Source organism: Lissotriton helveticus, chromosome 7, assembly GCF_964261635.1.
Source record: "Lissotriton helveticus chromosome 7, aLisHel1.1, whole genome shotgun sequence".
Taxonomy (NCBI): Eukaryota; Metazoa; Chordata; class Amphibia; order Caudata; family Salamandridae; genus Lissotriton; species Lissotriton helveticus.
This window is the reverse complement of record NC_136068.1, coordinates 385,884,058-385,901,804: the sequence shown is the minus strand read 5'-3', so window position 1 is coordinate 385,901,804 and position 17,747 is coordinate 385,884,058. Positions and strand designations below refer to the sequence as shown.

Sequence of the window (17,747 nt, the reverse complement as noted above, 5' to 3'; positions counted from 1 at the left end):
GGCCACAGGTGCATGTCAGTACATATACCGCATGGTCTGTGCGGCAATTGTAATTGTCCTTTAGGACAATAGGCTCAGTGCTGAAGGGGGTACTATACTCTGTGGTATTAATGCCAAATTTACACGCTCTACATGTCCTACACTTGAAGAAGCCATGTTTGGGTTTCAGCCAAGATGTACTAGTGGAAATTTTAGGAATGTTCTTTACTAAAATCGTTCTCATAGAAGGTGCCCTCCTAAAAGTAAGAGTGGGTTTTTGGCGAGTTTTTCTGCCATTATCGTGTCTGTTAAAATGGTTGGCCAATTCTTATTAATCATATTCCTGATTTTGTTCTCTTGTCTGCTATAAGTGGTGATAAGTCAAATAGCAGTGCCTTCTTTTTCATTTGTGCCGTATTGATGGTAGATAACTGTACTGAGTCAACGTTGGGTGGTGTAGGAGTCACTGTCTTTTCTGTTCTCAATGTGGTAATTTTATCTATAGCTTGGGTTATGGTTTTTTGGCTATAACATCACTGTTTAAATCTTGCTATAGTTTCCTTTTGGCACTTGGCCAGTTCTTCCTCTGTACTGCAAATTCTTCTCAGTCTCAGTAATTCCCCATAGGGTATACTCTGTATAAGATGTCTGGGATGGAAACTTTTAGCATGTAATGTGGAATTTCCTGCTGTTGTCTTACAATGTAGTGTTGTTTCTAGTTTAAGATCTGCTACAAACACTGTCACATCTAAGAAATCCACCATATTGGCAGTGACATTGGCAGTAAATTCAAGATTAAAATCATTATTAATAATCATTTTTACAAACTGTTCAGCACTCTCAATGTCACCCTGCCAAAACACAAAGACATCATCTATAAAACGCATCCATTGTACCACATGCTTATCCATAAGATCAGAGTGTGTCCTCCTGAGGACCTGCTCCTCCGACCAAGATACATGAAGACATGCATAGCTGGGAGAGAAGCAGGCCCCCATTGCCACACCTCTAATCTGTCTGAAAAGATCCTTGCCCAAAAGAAAAAAGTTATTGTACAGACACCAAGTAATAAAACTTAATAATATCTGATTGTGTTTGAGCAGACTCATAGGTCGCATGTTAAGGAAATGGTTCAACGCATACAAGCCCACTGTATGTTCAATGCTTGTATAGAGCGATGTGATATCCATCGTTATGAGTACGTAATCCTCTTTCCATTCTATGTCATGCAGATTCTTGATGAAATCTCTGGTGTCTTTGATGTATGAGGGCAATGATTTCATAAAGTCCTGCGGAAAAAAGTCCACATAGCGAGATATATTCTCTGATACACTATTGCGGGCAGAGATAATGGGCCTACTGGGTACTGGAAGAGTTTCTTTGTGTATTTTTGGTAACAAATACAAAATAGGGAGTACAAGATGTTCTTGGTGCAAGAAGTTTAGTTCTTCCTTTGAAATGAGTAGCTCTCTCTTCCATTGCCATAAGTCCCTTTTCAATTTCTCCTTTGCAGTGATATAGTTTTTATTAGATGTCCTTTCATAACAAGATTCATCATTTAACTGCCTGTAGGCTTCCACCAAATACTGTTCCTTAGGCCAGATAACGACATTAACGCCTTTATCAGATTTATTTATGATGATTTCTTTGTCTTATAGTTTCTTCATTAATTATTGTACTGAATTTGCTTGTACTGTCTTTTCTTCACCTGTTTATTTTGATTAGTGTGCATTTTTTTCAACTCATTAATGACACAATCGTGAAAAATGTCTATGGCATCACGCAGCATAAGCGGACAAAATGTAGATTTTGGTTTAAAAAGACTCTGTGCTATTTTTTTTTATATGTTATGTTATATGAGTATTTATTACGCGCACAACTACTCTTGAGTATCCTGGCGCGGAGCATAACCACAACGAAGTCAAAAAACACACAGCCGAACATTCCTGTGTTATACTAGTCTCTTCCTGAAATGTTATTTCCTCTACCTTTGCTGCAAAGTCATGTAGTGTTAACATCAGATCGGCATCTGATCCTTGTAACACGACACCTTGTGGTTCAACATTGTCATGGCCCTCGGCTCTTTGTAGTTTAAGACTTTCCTTAATGGTAAAAAACGTAATTTTAATTTTCTAACAAACTTAAAAATGTAAATTCTGGTTTGTCCATAATTAAACACATTGATAGGACAAAATGATGCTCCCAAAGTTATAAATTACAGTGTTGTTATTTTCTTTCATCATTTCCTCCATTGTTGCCTCTGTTTTTTTGGTTTTCCTGCATTTGCGCCTCTCCCTTCTCCTTTTGTTTCTCTTTTCTCTGGTGCTTTTGGAGGGTTCCGTGGCCTTAAGTTTTTCCGCCTGTCCTATCCTAAAAAAAATCAACTATTTCAGCTAATGTAAGTCTCACTTTGTTGTTGCTTTCACTCATTCTCCCTCCTCCATCTTCTGAATGTATATATTCCAGTGGCTTGGTAATTATAGTTAGTTCAGCATCTCCATAGGAAGTGCGTTTTTTGTGTTGCTAATAACTTTGGCACCATTTGACCAATCTCCACTAAAAATTCAAAAAAGTGCTCTTTTTTACCTAGTTTGGAATGTTTCGGGATGATCGGTGAAGCAGAGGCCACGAAAAAAGGGAGGTCCTAAAACACAAAATCGCCATACATTTTACATAGACTTCTTGAAGAAGCACCATCACAAAAAACTGCTCTGCGCACACCAAAAGCTGTGCATGGTGTGGGGTTGGCAGCCTGCTGGGTGGTTTGCCACAAGGCCGGGCGGCAGGCCAAGGCCTGTGACCAAACTGCACAGCACATGGCCAAAGGCTGTGATAAGCTAGTGGTTGGCTGCCAGCAGTCCTCTTGAAAGCATAGCCTGGCTGCAACACAAACCCTGTAGCTAACCCCATGCCATGCACAACCCAAAAACGTGTGTGGTGTCAGTTGGCTGCCTAAGGGGAGTTGGACACAGAGCCTGGTTGCAAGCCAGGCCCTGCGGCCAACCACACGCTGTGTGTGACAAAAGGGCACGTGACGCATGGGATTGGCTGCCTCCGGGTGGGTTGGTCACAGGGATATCATTTGAGATGTCATCAGTGATGTCGTAAATTATGTATTAGAACATGTCATGAGTGATATATGTGTGAGGTCATAAATAGTGCATCGCTGGGACACAAGTTAGAGTTATCTCTCCCATATATATATGCTATTCTTAATTTTATGTCTATGTACCTTTGAGGACATATATAATCTAGGTACATATATGTGCATTTAAATTCGGGTAAATCTGTGTTTCATTATACATAATTAAACTCATGATATTTTTGTAGCTGTTATTTTGAAGCATCATATTTAGGTGTCAATAATACCGTACTATACTTTGTGGATTGTGGTGCTGTGTGCATGCTTGTCTATATGTTTGTGCATGTGTGTGTGTGTGTTTCTTTGGCACTAACCCTTGTGCTTTGGTTATCACTGGGAGAAAGTGAAACCAATACAAGTGTGAAGCATGGTGGGTGAAAGAGTGGTATCAGAGGTTACTGTAGCTCTGACATGAGATTGAAAGTTTCAATGTCTACCTTTCAATATTGTTCGAAGGGAACTATGGTAAAGCTGCTGAAGTCATCACAAAAGCTCCCAAGAAAGGCGAGAAGGCAGAGGTTGATGAAGACAAACAAGCCCTGCTGGATGCAGGTTCTGAAGACGAGCTGGATGTGGAAATTATACCTTCGACTACAGCAATGAAGGATAAATCAATGACCCCTGGCAAACGACCTGAGCCCACCGAGTATGACAGGTGAGACTTAGCAAGGTGATTGCATCACGCTTCCCTTCCTCCGCTTGTCCTCTTTGAAAACTAGGAAATAATCTAAGATTTTTTAGGACACTTTTTGTGCATGCCACCTAGCCCTTCTTTACTAAGTAACTTTATGCAAGAAAAAAAGCACAAGAACAAGTTGGCGTTCCCAAATTCAGAGCAGAAGAGCTTTTTATTTGACGTTTTCAAGCCGATCTTTGAATTATGTCATAATATGTGGGTGTTGTTGTATTAAATGTCACTTTAAAAGCCCAAACCACTAAGGGCAAGTGAAGTACTTTAAATGGTTATAGAGGAGTATAACCACACTATTGTTTGGAGAGTATAAAAGGCGGTACTGAAAGTGGTAATCCACCCCGAAGGAAAAGAGATGGGATGAAGCAGGTTGTGACCATCAAGCTATCTGGCTGAGCCAGGAAACCATACGGGCGTGGTCCCCTATTTCGAGGTGGGCTATTTCAACCGGAGGGATAACTCCTGGTGAAATAGCCCAATTCTCCATTATAAATGTGCCCAAGCTTGTGGGATCTGCTGCAGGGCAGGACCGCGGGCAGCAGTTTTGCCTTATTCCACCCTACCCCCTGGCAGCAGTCCGAGTGGAGAAGATAATGCATCCCCCGACAGGCACAAGTGTTCCCTTCACCTTCGCCACCGCACCCCGTGCCTCTACCCCTCCCCGTCAGTCTTGCAGTCTCTTTCCACCTGAAATGGTGAAAAACTGCCAGATATAACGTGCAGGAAATCTGGGTACGAAGATGTATTCCCCATTTTGGAGGGAAAACTCATAATTGCTGGACTTTGCTGCTGAGAAACTGGCCAGTATTTGAAATTACGGCCCGGAGGTATCTCAGCAGCAAAGTCCGGACAATTTATAGTGAGGCCCTCAGTGCCAGATTTCATAAACTGCATTGGTGCTGGGCAATTTTGCACAGATACCAGGCTGCTTTGCACCAAACTTAAACTAACAGTTGAATAACGGTCTGGTACAAAATGTCATTTTTGCAATGGTTAGTCTTTTTTTAAAATATAATTTTATTGATTTTGATTAGATACAATACCATATACTGTTACAATATTTTGTGTTGCTAGAAACAATAGAGCATTTTATAATTTGCATATTAGCTGTGTGATCATTATTATACGAATATTAGGTTTCATGCGCCTTTTGGCATCAGATACTTGGTATGTAGATATTCGTTCCATACGTATTAATAGTTATGCAGTCATACAATTCTTGGTGTTTCCACTGTATGGGAATCTGAACAAATATATACCCCAACTCCCGCATTTACCCACCCCCACCCTTCTTCCTGGCTCACCCTCATGATTTATATCCTGGGTAGGGGTTACACATTCCTTACATTGAATTACCAAGCTTAGGCTGGTGTGTTTACAAACTATTTTCTTAGTGGATGACATAAAGCAAAGTGCAGTTCTACATGGACTCAGTTTTATTTATTTTTAGGTTGAGCAGAGCTTCGCGAGGCATGCAATTTTCAGCAGAGCTGGAAGCTTTGTGGAAGCTCCGCCCACTCTCTGCCCATCTTTTTCATTGGCTTAGGTCCTAAAGGCTCCCTTCCGATTGGTTGTAGGCTTGTTAGTCCCTCCTCATGACGGCCATATCATCATTAGTATCCTTCAATGGCTACTGGCCCCTTTACTCCCAACACTATTTTCTTCCTGTCCCTCCCCTCACCTCCCGCAGTCCGTGACTTCTCGGGCCCCCCGGCCCCCTCCTGCGCACTCCCGTTTATGCCTTCTTGCACCCACCCGCACTCCCGTTTCCAATGTAATAGGTCTTGCGTAAATGCGAGTACTATTGCATTGCAAATGCTTGTTCATTTATTTATTTTTCTCCCCTTCCGCTCATTAGAGGGGGGGGCACATTCTGGAGACCAGGGGGCTCCAACGGGTCAATAGCCTTTAGTATTTCTAGCATCTGATCCCACTCCATAGAAATGGATGATTTTCGCAACCCACGGAGTTCCTCTCTTCTGATAATAGTACTCTCTGCCCTGCCCCATCGTATCATCTCTGTGGGCCAGGTAAGTAGCGTAGGGGTGAAAGCTGATTTCTACCTCATTGTGATGGCACGTTTCGCTATGAAGAAAGCCATGTCTGCAAATCGATGCTGAACTTTCTTTTCGGGCGGCGGTGTAGGCCCAATAGACAGCTTTCGGCTGTATCTCAAACAGTGGTGCCTGTTGCTTCCTTTACCTGATACCCTACTATGAACCAGGATCCCCTCAGGCGCTGGCAGTCCTATAGCATGTGTACTATATCTACGTTTGGTGTCTGACACCTAGGACAGCAGACCTGGGCATCTGGTTATATACTATTGAGACGGTGTGGGGTAAGATATGCCCAATGGGGGATCATATATTGTATGTATTTAAATTTAGCGTTACAGGACACTTTTTTAGGGAACCCCAACAAGGAGGCCCACTCCTTATCAGTTAGATCTCTACCAAATTCCCTAGTCCATTTTTCGCGCAGGGGCCCTAGAGAGGCCCCTGCGTGTGTTCTGGTACCTCTATACAGCCATCGGGTCAGGTGACGCCCTAATCCCATCAGATGTACAGCATAAAACAACTGATGAGTAGAGGGCGCATTTCCATCCTGGGACCAGCATTTTTTAATATAGTGGACGATGGTGGCATGTAGTATGAATAATGTTTGAGGCACTCCCTGAGTGTGGGCAAAGTCTTCATTGTCTGCTAATGTACCAGCTATAAACAGTGCTCCTACCATTGTTACTCCTTTTTGTGCCCATTGGGAAATACTGTATCTAGTAATTAGCCCTGTTGCAGTTGGGATTCAGAGCAAGGGGATATTAGATGGATATGGGGGAGTCCACTTGGTATACTGTAATGTCCGTCTCCAATACAGAAGAGCTGCTTTAAGAAAAGGGGTGTGGTGCGGTATTCTAGTCCCAGGTAACAGTACTGTATAAGCGTTTCCTGGTTTAATATTTGTGGTGTATAGCCGATTTCGTGTAGGTTGCATCCAGCAAGCCAATATGACAGCCATTGCAGCTGACTAGCCATACAATAAGCGCGAACGTCAGGAGCCCCAAGTCTCCCTTCCTCCGGCCTCATCTGCAATTTCACCAGGCTCACCCTCCTGCGTCCCTTTCCTCATATGAGCTCCGAGAGAAGGGAGTCTAATGTTTGGTAGACTTTGGCAGGAATCCTGATTGTTAGATTAGTGAAGAAATATAATAACCGTGGGAGCATCACCATCTTTGAGATGGCTATTCTACCCATCACCGAAAGAGGTAATGATGTCCAGAAAGAGACCTGAGCCAGTAGTGTTCTAATCGCTTTCATCAGGTTCCCTTCCAGAAGGACCTGAGGCGTTCAATATATCTGTATACCCAGATATTTGAAAATGTGTGTGGCAAGTGGCAACTCACAGGGTGCATTATCCAAATGTAATAGGTTCTGGGTTTTCTCTATATTGCATAAAGAATGCATGTGATTTCTTTGCATTGATTGCAAGCCCCGAGATATGTTCAAATTGTCGGAATATATTTGAAATGGGTTCCAGAACAGCTGTTTAGTCCCTAAAATATAACATGAGGTCGTCAGCATATCCCAATACTATATGTGTTGTCTCTCCCAGTTGGATCCCTTTGTTTTCGGCTTCTTTCTGAAGTTTAATGATTAGAGGTTCTAGAGCTAGTACAAATAGTAATGGCGACAGGGGACAGGGGACAGTCCGGTTGCGTTTCCCTTGCCACTGGATAAGGGCGAGAGATGTGGAGCCTGAACGGACCAGGGCCGTAGGGGCTATGTATAAAAGTTTGACCCATTTCATATAGCCGAGCGGGATGCCAAATCTTTTCATGGTTGCAGTCATGTATTCCCAATTTTATGCTGTAGGTCGAGGGAGACACATCCAGTCTTGCAAGAGATCTCGGAGGCTGCCTACATGACATAGTGCAGGCGCCTAATGTTAAGGGATGTGTTACGGCCTGGGACAAAACCGCACTGGTCAATACGAATGAGTTTTGGAAGATAAAGAAGGAGACGGCGGGCCAGAATTTTGTATTCGGTGGACAGTAGAGAGAGCGAGCGGTACCCTGACATGTCTCGTGGTTCTCTGTTTGGCCTGGGAAGGGAGGTGACTAACGCTTGCATGGAGGTTAGTGGGAGGCAATGGGTCTTGTGTGCTGATATATACAAGCATTCGAGGTGTGGAGTTAATTTATCTGCAAAAGTAGAGTAAAATTCTGCCGGTAGCCCATCCAGCCCCGGTTAGTCAGTGCAAATGCTGTTTTTAGGTATGGATTGACAGCACACTTGCCATACTGACCTTTTGCTTACCATATATTTGCAAGGGGCTGTAGTGCCCCCTTCAACCAATGGCTTTTTTGAGCAGCCTCTTTCATTCATTTACTTGAAACTGTTAATTACAACTTGCCTCAGCTCACAAGAGTTTTCTCTCACACCTAATACTATTTGCTGTTCGGGTGTGTCATTTGCCTCCACTACAGTGCTTGCATTGGCAGGAATGAGAGGACTCCTCTCCAATTAAAGGCCTCTCTTTCTACTCCTTCTGCCTCCCTCTCACCCCTTCTTCTTTCCAGTGCCTCTTTCTCCACTGTCTCTTGCCACCACTCTCACTACCCCATTTCCCCTGTGTGCTACTTGTTCCACCTGCCCACCACCCATTTTCTGCCCCTTCCTTTCCCTTATACGGTTAACCAATATAAATTACTTAGCAAATGAGGGGTGTGGTCTGATCTCGTCTTACCATATTATTCAATTGCATGCATTTCTAAAATACGTTTTTTAAGTATATCTATATTAATCTTTTATTCAAAACAAGCATTGTAGATATCGGCATTTACCACAACATGTGTATACAATACAGATTGTTCAAATTCCAGATACAATCAGCCATAGCCCAAATGCAACAGCATTAAGTTCAATCAGTATTTGGGTGTCTCCCCCCCTGTATCTTATATACAATGCCGTGATCATGAACAATCCCGCAGATCCCTGCTATGGCCCATGCCACCAGGCTTCTGCGCTACGGATAAGCCAGCCTACCTCCCTCCCAACCCCCCTTCCCCAACACAACTCCCTCCCCCCCACACACCCCCCTCTCATGTCTGGTGTGCAATCTCTTTTGATGTGCCTTGATGAACCGAGTACCTCTGCTCCTTCTTAATCCCTTCCAGAAGTATTGTGCTACCCTGCCTCTCGCATCTCCTCTGTATTGTCTGCCTCCTGTCCTGAGTGTATACTCCCCCCTGCTACTTCTCTATCTGCTCCGTCTGTTCCCCCATATACCAACTCCGCCACCATTGCTCTCCAGGCCTGTTCGTCATTTTCTAGTTTCTCATCGTATCTGGTCCGCGGCATTTGAATCACCAGAGCGGTCGCCCATTTCTGCATATCCTGTACCCATTGTGACATGCTGGGTGGACGGCGACCCATTCACGATAAGACTATCCACTGCTTTGCACGCACCAGCCCTAAGAGGACAAGCTTCCGACTAAGATTCTTGTTTTTAGGTTGAGGCAACAATCCCAGCAGCACCATCCAGATCTCCCCTGTTATCTCCCACCCTGTTGTACCCCTCAATGCCTTCAGAACTGTCGCCCAAAACCCCTGAAGCTCAGGGCATGACCAGGCCATGTGTAGGAACGCATCCTCCGACTCTCCACATCGAGGACATTGCCCCAATCGTTCCGGGTAGGTCTTGCGAAGCATTTTCGGGGCCAAATACGTTTGATGGACATAAATAAATTGCATTAATTTGAACCTCGTATTTATTTCTAAAATAAGTTAAACAATTGTAGAATCACAAAGGAACTGACTTCTTCTGGTTATGACATCAATTTCGGTTGGTTGAATGTTTTAAGCAAAGAACTTGGATTTTTTATTATTTAAAAAATGCAACCTCCATAGCAATATCTTTCTGATTGTGTCTTAATTCTAGGGTGAAAACCCCAATAAAGGCCTGCACGGACGATGTGTGGTTTGCCAGAGTAAAAGTGTGTTGTCTAGTTCACATTGGAGTGGACCTTTTTTACACTTTTCTTATCATAATTGTTATAGAAAGACACCTTTTTGGGTTGTCCACAGAAGTTTTTCATTTGTTGGCATTCGCCTGCTGGGAATCTTGAACTCTAACAGTAGGACACTGCTATCCAGTGCCCACTATGTGTGTCCTGTCACCTAAAACATGTCAAATTTGGCTTAAAACATGATTGGCACTATTTAACCTACCTATAAGGGATTTTCAGAGAGAGGGGCACTGTGGAGTGTTTGCAGTAGGGCAAACAGGAATTGCTGAAAAAGTGGGTAGGGAATTTTTACCTCATTGGTTAGGGAGTGACCAGATATCACCCTCCTCCATAAATTGGTGCCAGGCATGAATGTAGCATCCTCAGCCACCATCCTTAGAACTCTTCCTGGACCTGTAGAAGACAAGAAGAGGACGGTGCCTGTTGTCTGTGATCTGAGCGCAGCCCTGAAAGAGAGAGGTGATCCGCTTGGAGTGGAAATTTCTTCTCAAAAAGCAACAAAGTCCCTTCCTTCATTGGGACTTTGAATTAATCTATTAACATTTTGACTTACAGACAATCACCTGGACTAATCTACCAGTTATAACCTACCAGGGCTCCATCTTAGTCAGCTTTAAATCGGGCCTAGGTCTACTGTTTCCACAGTCTATCAATGGCACTTTCTGCTTTCGGTGTTATTTTCACTTAAATCTGTAAGAATTCATATCTTCACTTCCTCTTATTTGGTTTTTGTCATTTCAGTCTAATTTTCTCATGAATCTTTTTTCTTTATTTTAAAATTGGTTGGCGAGGTTTATTGTGTTTTGTGTGACTTTTTCTACTGTGTATACACTGCTTAAATACTTTGCACATTGCCTTTGATTCATGCCTGACTGCTATGTGTCACGTTACCAGGGCAGTTTTAATGTATTTAATATGTCATATCAAGCCAGCTAAGGCCTTATCCTTTGAGAAGGGCGCTTCTACACCCCAAATAGTAATCTGCTTTCTTTTTTTTTTTTATAGAATGTTTATTTTTTCCATTTCACAATTATTCAGATTACATCTATAATGTTATACTTTACATTGTTTATGAAAAAAGAATAAACTTTGTAGCCATCTCACCCCCTTTCCACTCAATTGTCAGGGAGGCCCCCACCCCCACGAGGTCCCTTGCTTTTCAGGCTCAAATTTCCATATGTGTAATATTGCTAGTACCTTTTTTCACCTATATCTGAGTCCTCTCTAACGTTTGGAGCACCTCCCTATTCAGATCCGGAGTCCACTGGATCTCGTCCCCATACTGCCGTCTCGAACCTCACTGTGGCCTCCCTCCATGTTGCCAGATCCTCTTCTTCATTTTCATCCACCCTACACCCCCGTAGCCTGACTTCTTCTCCTATCACCCATTGTTTGACATCTTTCGCCCATCTTTGCTTATTGGGACCTATAGTGCCCATCCACACTATGGCTACTCGTCTTTTTGCCAGTAGTAGTACCAATTGTACGAATCTCCACTGCATTTTCCCACCCTTGCATTGTTTCAATATCCCCAGCAAATATGTGGTAAGTTCTAGCCTCGGCGTCACACTTCCTATATTCTGTAGTGTTTCAACTACCTGACTCCAATAAGTGTAACCTCATTGACAGTGCCAGGCTAAGTGTATGAAGGATGCCGGGTAAGTGTTGCTTCTGGGGCATGTGTCTGGCTTTGCTAGGTTTATGCGGTGTAGCCAAACCGGAGTTGCGTATGTGCGGTAAGCCTGGGTGGAGTTCGCTGTGTTCCGCCACGAAGAACTCCGCAGAGTGCAAAAAAAACTCTGTCGCGCTACCTGGATCTCCGCAAGTGGCGAGTGTGTTAGATAAATGCAGTTCATGTTCGCACTGTGCAATCATTCCAAACAGCACCATGTACAGCGCAAGCATGCGCTACTTCCTTTATGCCGCTCGAGTAGATTTTTACTCAAGCGGCAACTTTCTCAATGTGAATGGACAGTTTTTCAAAGCGAACGGTCATGAGCAAAAGTGACCACTCACAATGAAAAATATGATCGCCCGCGTTGAGAAATCTTGCTGTGGGGTTGATTTACCACGATTGCTCTCACCAACTTGATGTTGACGATCACGAATGAGGAAAAATGTCACCGGCAGGTGGATTTTCCTCAATTGCGCTTGCCAACTTGACGTTGACGAACGTGAGTGAAGAAAAAAATTCCGCTCTGCATTTTCTGAACTCCGCGAGTGCAGAAAACTCTGCAAACTCCACGAGTGGAGCAGAGTTCACCGCCTAGACTTAATGTGTAGTGCAAATAAATTTAAACCTCGCATTACATGAGGCCTTCTTCACCAGAGTTCAGGCCTGCTTCCATCTTGTGTCTGCTATCTGCATACCTAAGTACTCCTCCCAGGCTACTCTTGCTCTTGACTCGGTTCTAGGCATATCCATAATCATGGCTTTGTATAACTGGGATGTCAAATGTCTTCCCCCCTCCAACCTCCAATAGTGCCCTGAATAGGACCGAAGAGTCAGGAGCTTCCAGGCATGCGAGCCAAATATCCCAGACTATGTTAGTGATGCTCACATAAATAAGGAATTGTCCCCTCCCCACCCCAAAGTATTCCAGTGCTGTCTCAAAAGTGATCAATGTGTCATTGAGGAATAGGCCTGCTAATGTTGTGCATCCCTCATCCTTCCAACTAGTGACCTCCACCTCCAATGCTAGGTGTAGGAATGTTGGTAGGTACCAGAACCCTCACCGCTCTTTCCCACAGTATTGCTGTGTGTCTGACCAAATATTGATCCACTCTGTGTCCCCTTGCACCTCCATGCAGCAGTTAAGGTAGAGTTCTTTCTCTTCTATTATCTACCAGGAGGTCTTTTTCCCAGTTATTCTCTTCGGTCAGCCAATGTGTTGCGTGCTGTAGCTGCAACGCCACGTAATACATTTCCAAATTAGGTAGGGTCAAACCCTGTTTTCCATTTTTAGTTGCAATATCTCTCTGCTTACTTTGTCCTGCCACCTGCCCACACTAATTTTAATAGCAACAAGTGCAGTCTTTTTAACACTGACCTCTGAGGTGTCTAGTGAATGCTGTAGGGCATTAGGGCATGTCAGCAGGAATACCATTTTGTCCACCGCTGTGCGTCCCATGAGGTAATAGGGGAATGTGTTCCAGAAGGAGAATGAACAAACCAACCCCTCCATCACCCAGTCTATGTTACATTGCTTCAGTTTTTGTGTAGTGTGAGCGACGACGACCCCCATGTATCTGAATTGATTTGTCTCCTATCACAGGAGAATAGGGAGAGCGCAATGGGATCCCGACCCTGCACAGCACCCAGTGGGTCGATCAGGGATTTAGCCATGCTAATTCGTAGACCGGAGACTTCCCTGAAGGTCTCAAAATATTGCAACAGGCATGGGAGCGAGACTGCCGTTGTCATCTGATAAAATAAAGTGGTGTTGTCCCCGATCTGTATGTCAAAGCACGTCATGTCTCTCCTAATTCTGACAGCCTGGGGTTCCAGTGCCATAATGTGAATAATAAAGGCGAAAATGGGCACCCCTGCCTTGTGCCCTTCTGGATCTCCAAGGGGTCTGAGATCACCCTCCCCTGCCGCACTCCGGCAGAAGGCTTGGAATAAATTAGATCCACCCAGCACCAGAATCGCTGTCCAAACCCTGCCCTCCCCAAAACCACCTGGAGGAAGCACCAATTTACTGTGTCAAAAGCCTTAGCTATATCAATGGATACCAAGGCAAAATCCTGCTCACTGTCCTTCACTTCATGGATGACGTGCATGAGCCACCTAAGATTCATCTAGCTATTCTTGCCGGGTATAAACCCACAATGGTTGGGTGTAAACCCACATTGGTCAGCGTGAATTAATCTGCCCAACTCCGGTCCCGGTCTTTGGGTCAAAGTCTTCATGTCTAGATTTATTATCGTGATTAGGCGATAGGAGGCCAGGTCAGAGAGCTCTGCACTCGGCTTTGGGATCATTGTTATGATACCCTCACGAAAGGACAGGGGGGCATTTTTTTTCCCAATGCCTTTGCCGACACATCCTGTAGGCAGGGGGCCACCACCGCTGAAATTGTTTGATAAGACTCAGTAGTGAACCCGTCACTGCCCGATGCTTTTCTGGGCGGATAGGAGAGATTTAATTGCAGACTGTATCTCGTCCACTGTCAGTGGGTTATCTAGAGTTTGTCTCCCTTCTTCAGTCAATTGAGGAAGCTGCAAATCCCCTAAGTACTCATCTAATTTCTCCTGTGTAGGGACTCCTGAGTTAGTGTATGCCTGTTTGAGATGCCCACTGAACATTTCTACTATATTGCTCTGGGTACGCGCTTCTCCTCCACTGGGGTTGACTGGGTAGAGCAACTCCGTGCTGGCAATTCCCGCCTAAGGATCCAAGCTAGTTCAAGTTCAAGTTCAGGCATTTATAAAGCGCACTACTCACCCAGAGGGTCTCAAGGCGCTAGAGGGAGGGGTTCATTGTTTATCGAATAGCCAAGTTTTCAATTCTTTTCTGAAGGAGATGTGATTCTGAGTAAGGCGGAGGTGGGTGGGGAGTGAGTTCCAGGTCTTGGCAGCCAGGAAGGAGAAGGATCTGCCGCCCATGGTGGTTTTTCGGATGCGCGGGACTGCGGCGAGGGCTTGAATGGATGATCTTAGTTGGCGGGTGGGATAGTAGAAGGACAGTCGGGAGTTGAGGCATTCTGGTCCTAGATTATAAAGGGCCTTGTGTGCGTGGGTAAGAAGGCGGAAAGTAATTCTTTTGTTGACGGGAAGCCAGTGGAGGTTTTTTAAGTGACCGGTGATGTGCTCTTGGCGCGGGATGTCTAATATGAGTCTCGCTGATGCGTTTTGGATGTGCTGGAGCTTTTTCTGCAATTTTGTTGTAATTCCGGCGTAGAGAGTGTTGCCATAGTCCAGTCGACTCGTGACCAGTGCATGGGTGACAGTCTTTCTTGTTTCGAGGGGGATCCAGCGGAAGATCTTTTTGAGAATGCGAAGGACGTTGAAGCAGGAGGACGATACGGCGTTGACTTGTCTGGACATTGAGAGAGAGGAGTCTAGAATGAAGCCAAGGTTACGTGCATGGTCAGTGGGTGTGGGCGCTGATCCCAAAGCGGAAGGCCACCAAGAGTCGTCCCACGCTGAGGGGGAGGATCCAAGGATGAGCACCTCAGTTTTGTCTGAGTTGAGTTTTAGGCGGCTCTGTTTCATCCATTCGGCTACTTCTTTCATACCTTCGTGAAGGTTGTCCTTGGCGGTGTTGGGGTCTTTGGTGAGGGAAAGTATCAGCTGGGTGTCGTCGGTGTAGGAGATGATGTTGAGGTTGTGTCGACGTGCGATGGGGGCGAGGGGACTCATGTAGACGTTGAAGAGGGTGGGACTGAGTGAGGAGCCTTGAGGTACGCCGCAGATGACTTCGGTGGGCTCTGAGTAGAAAGGGGGAAGTCGGACTCTCTGTGTTCTCCCAGCTAGGAACGAGATGATCCAGTCCAAGGCTTTTCCTTGTATGCCGATGTTGTTGAGGCGTTGTATGAGGGTGCTGTGACAGACAGTGTCGAAGGCGGCGGAGAGGTCGAGAAGAATGAGGGCCACTGTTTCACCGTTGTCCAGGAGTGCTCGGATGTCGTCGGTCGCCGCAATGAGGGCGGTCTCGGTGCTGTGTTTGGCTCGAAAGCCGTTCTGTGTGGGATCCAGGGAGTTGTTGGATTCAAGGAAGGCTGCGAGTTGGCTGTTGACGGCTTTCTCGATGACTTTGGCCGGGAAAGGGAGGAGGGAGATGGGTCGGTAGTTTTTCAGTTCTGAGGGGTCTGCTGTTGGTTTTTTCAGAAGGGCGCTGAGTTCGGCGTGTTTCCATATTTCTGGAAAGGTGGCTGAGTTGAAGGAGCAGTTGATGACATCGCGGAGTTGGGGAGCGATGATGGAGTCAGCTTTGTTGAAGATGTAGTGGGGGCAGGGGTCAGAGGGTGAGCCAGAGTGGATTGAGTTCATGAGGCGAATGGTATCTTCAATGGTGATTGGGTTCCAGGAATTGAGGTAGTTAGTTGGAGGGGTGGGATCAGAAGGGGGTGGGGTGAGTTGGTCATTGGGAGTGTTCTTGAAGCTGTTGTGGATGTTGGCAATTTTGTTGTAGAAGAAGGAGGATAGCGCATTGCAGAGGTCTTGGGAGTTAGTGATGTCGTTGGATGCTGCGGGAGGGTTGGTGAATTCTTTGACGATATTGAAGAGTTCCTTGCTGTTATGAGAGTTGTTGTCGAGACGGTCCTTAAATGCTGATTTCTTGGCGGAACGAATCAGTTGGTGGTGTTTGCGGGTGGCTGTCTTGAGGGAGGTCATGTTGTCTGAGGTTGGTTCTTTTCTCCAATTCTTCTCCAGGGTGCGGCAAGTCTTCTTGGATTTTTTAAGGTCATCATTGAACCAGGGAGCCTTTTTGCTGAATGATTTCAACTGGTGTTTTTTCAGGGGTGCTAGTTTGTCCGCACTGTGTGTAATCCATTGCCTGAGGTTTGTGGCCGCTTGGTCTGGGTCCGTTGTTAGGGTGGGAGTGTTTTGGCTGAGGGATGCGAGGAGTTGGTCGGTGGTGATTTTGTTCCAATTTCTTCGGGGAATGGGTTGTGGACGGTTGTGGGTCAGGGTTGTTTTGTAGCTGAAGTGAACACAGCTGTGATCCGTCCAGTGGAGAGCTGTAGTGTGATCGAAGGAGATGTGCTTGCTGTAGGTGAAGATAGGGTCGAGCGTGTGTCCGGCTGTGTGAGTGGGGGTGTCGACAAGTTGTTTGAGTCCGAGATTGGACATGTTGTCCAGGAGGGTGGTGGTGTTGTTGTCGAGAATGTTGTCAAGGTGGTAGTTGAGGTCTCCTAGAAGAATGTAGTTCTCGAAGGCGAGGGCGTGCGGGCTGACGAAGTCAGTGATGTCGTCGCTGAATTGAGATCGGGTGCCTGGGGGCCTGTAGATGAGGGTTCCTCTGAGGGTGGTCCTGGGGTCGGTGTGGATCTGAAAGTGGAGGTGTTCGGCGGTTGCAAGATTGTCGTCAGAGCTGGTTGTAATTTTGATGGTGTTTCTATGGACGATGGCGATGCCTCCTCCAGTTTTTTTAATGGTGCGGTCTTTTCGAATGATCTTGTAAGTGTCCGGTATGGCTATGGCGATGTCGGGGGCAGAAGATGCGTTCATCCAAGTTTCAGTGAGGAAGGCGATGTCAGGTGACACAGTGTCGATTAGGTCCCAGAGTTCGGTTGCGTGTCTGTGGACCGAGCGGGTTTTCAGTAGGATGCATTTCAAGTCGTTGGGTTCGGAGCTGAATGTGGAGGAAGTGTGTTTGGTGAGGGTCCTGAAGCAGTTGAACTTACAGGAGAGGCAGGAGAATGGGCCGTGGGTACGTCCTGGGGTAGCTACGCAGCATAGTGGGGTGCGTCCTGCGTTGAGGGCGAGGAGAGTAGCGGCATCATAAGTTACTCTGGGGGGTTGGGAGCGGCGTAGGGCAGGGGGACGGGCGCTGGGCGTGGTCCAGGCGCGGACGGGCGCAGACGGGCTTACCTTTGGCGCACCTTCGGCGCGCAAGGGGCGCGGTCGCTGCGCGTGAACGCTGCGCGCAAATGCAACTGTCATATATGGATAGTGGAAAGGGGGAGGGGCGAGGGCGGCTCAGCTGGGAGGCGGGGCGGGCTCAAGGGAACGCACACGGAGCACAACAACAACAAAACAAAATGGAGGGGAGAGCAGAGCAGGGCGCCGGGGGATATCGCGTATTTAATCTGCAAGTCAATTTCAGAGCAAGCTAAGCAGCAACCAAGCAAGTCAAATGCAAGTAATCTCAGGCGCTAATATTTCAAAATATTTCACAATGCAGCGCAACGATACCAGGTCTCGGCAGTGAGACTGGGGAGCGACCACTCAGTGCAGGAGCG

The 17,747-nt window shown here is 45.9% G+C and overlaps 1 protein-coding gene across 1 annotated transcript in view; it reads left to right on the top strand.

The window, feature by feature from the left end:
- The window catches only part of LOC144768501 (fer-1-like protein 4), a 936,890-nt gene that overhangs the window by 385,765 nt on the left and 533,378 nt on the right, over nt 1-17,747 (top strand). Inside the window, exon 17 of the mRNA XM_078652210.1 lies at nt 3,578-3,776. Coding sequence (XP_078508336.1) covers nt 3,578-3,776 — 199 coding nt within the window. The remainder of the gene's footprint in view (nt 1-3,577; nt 3,777-17,747) is intronic.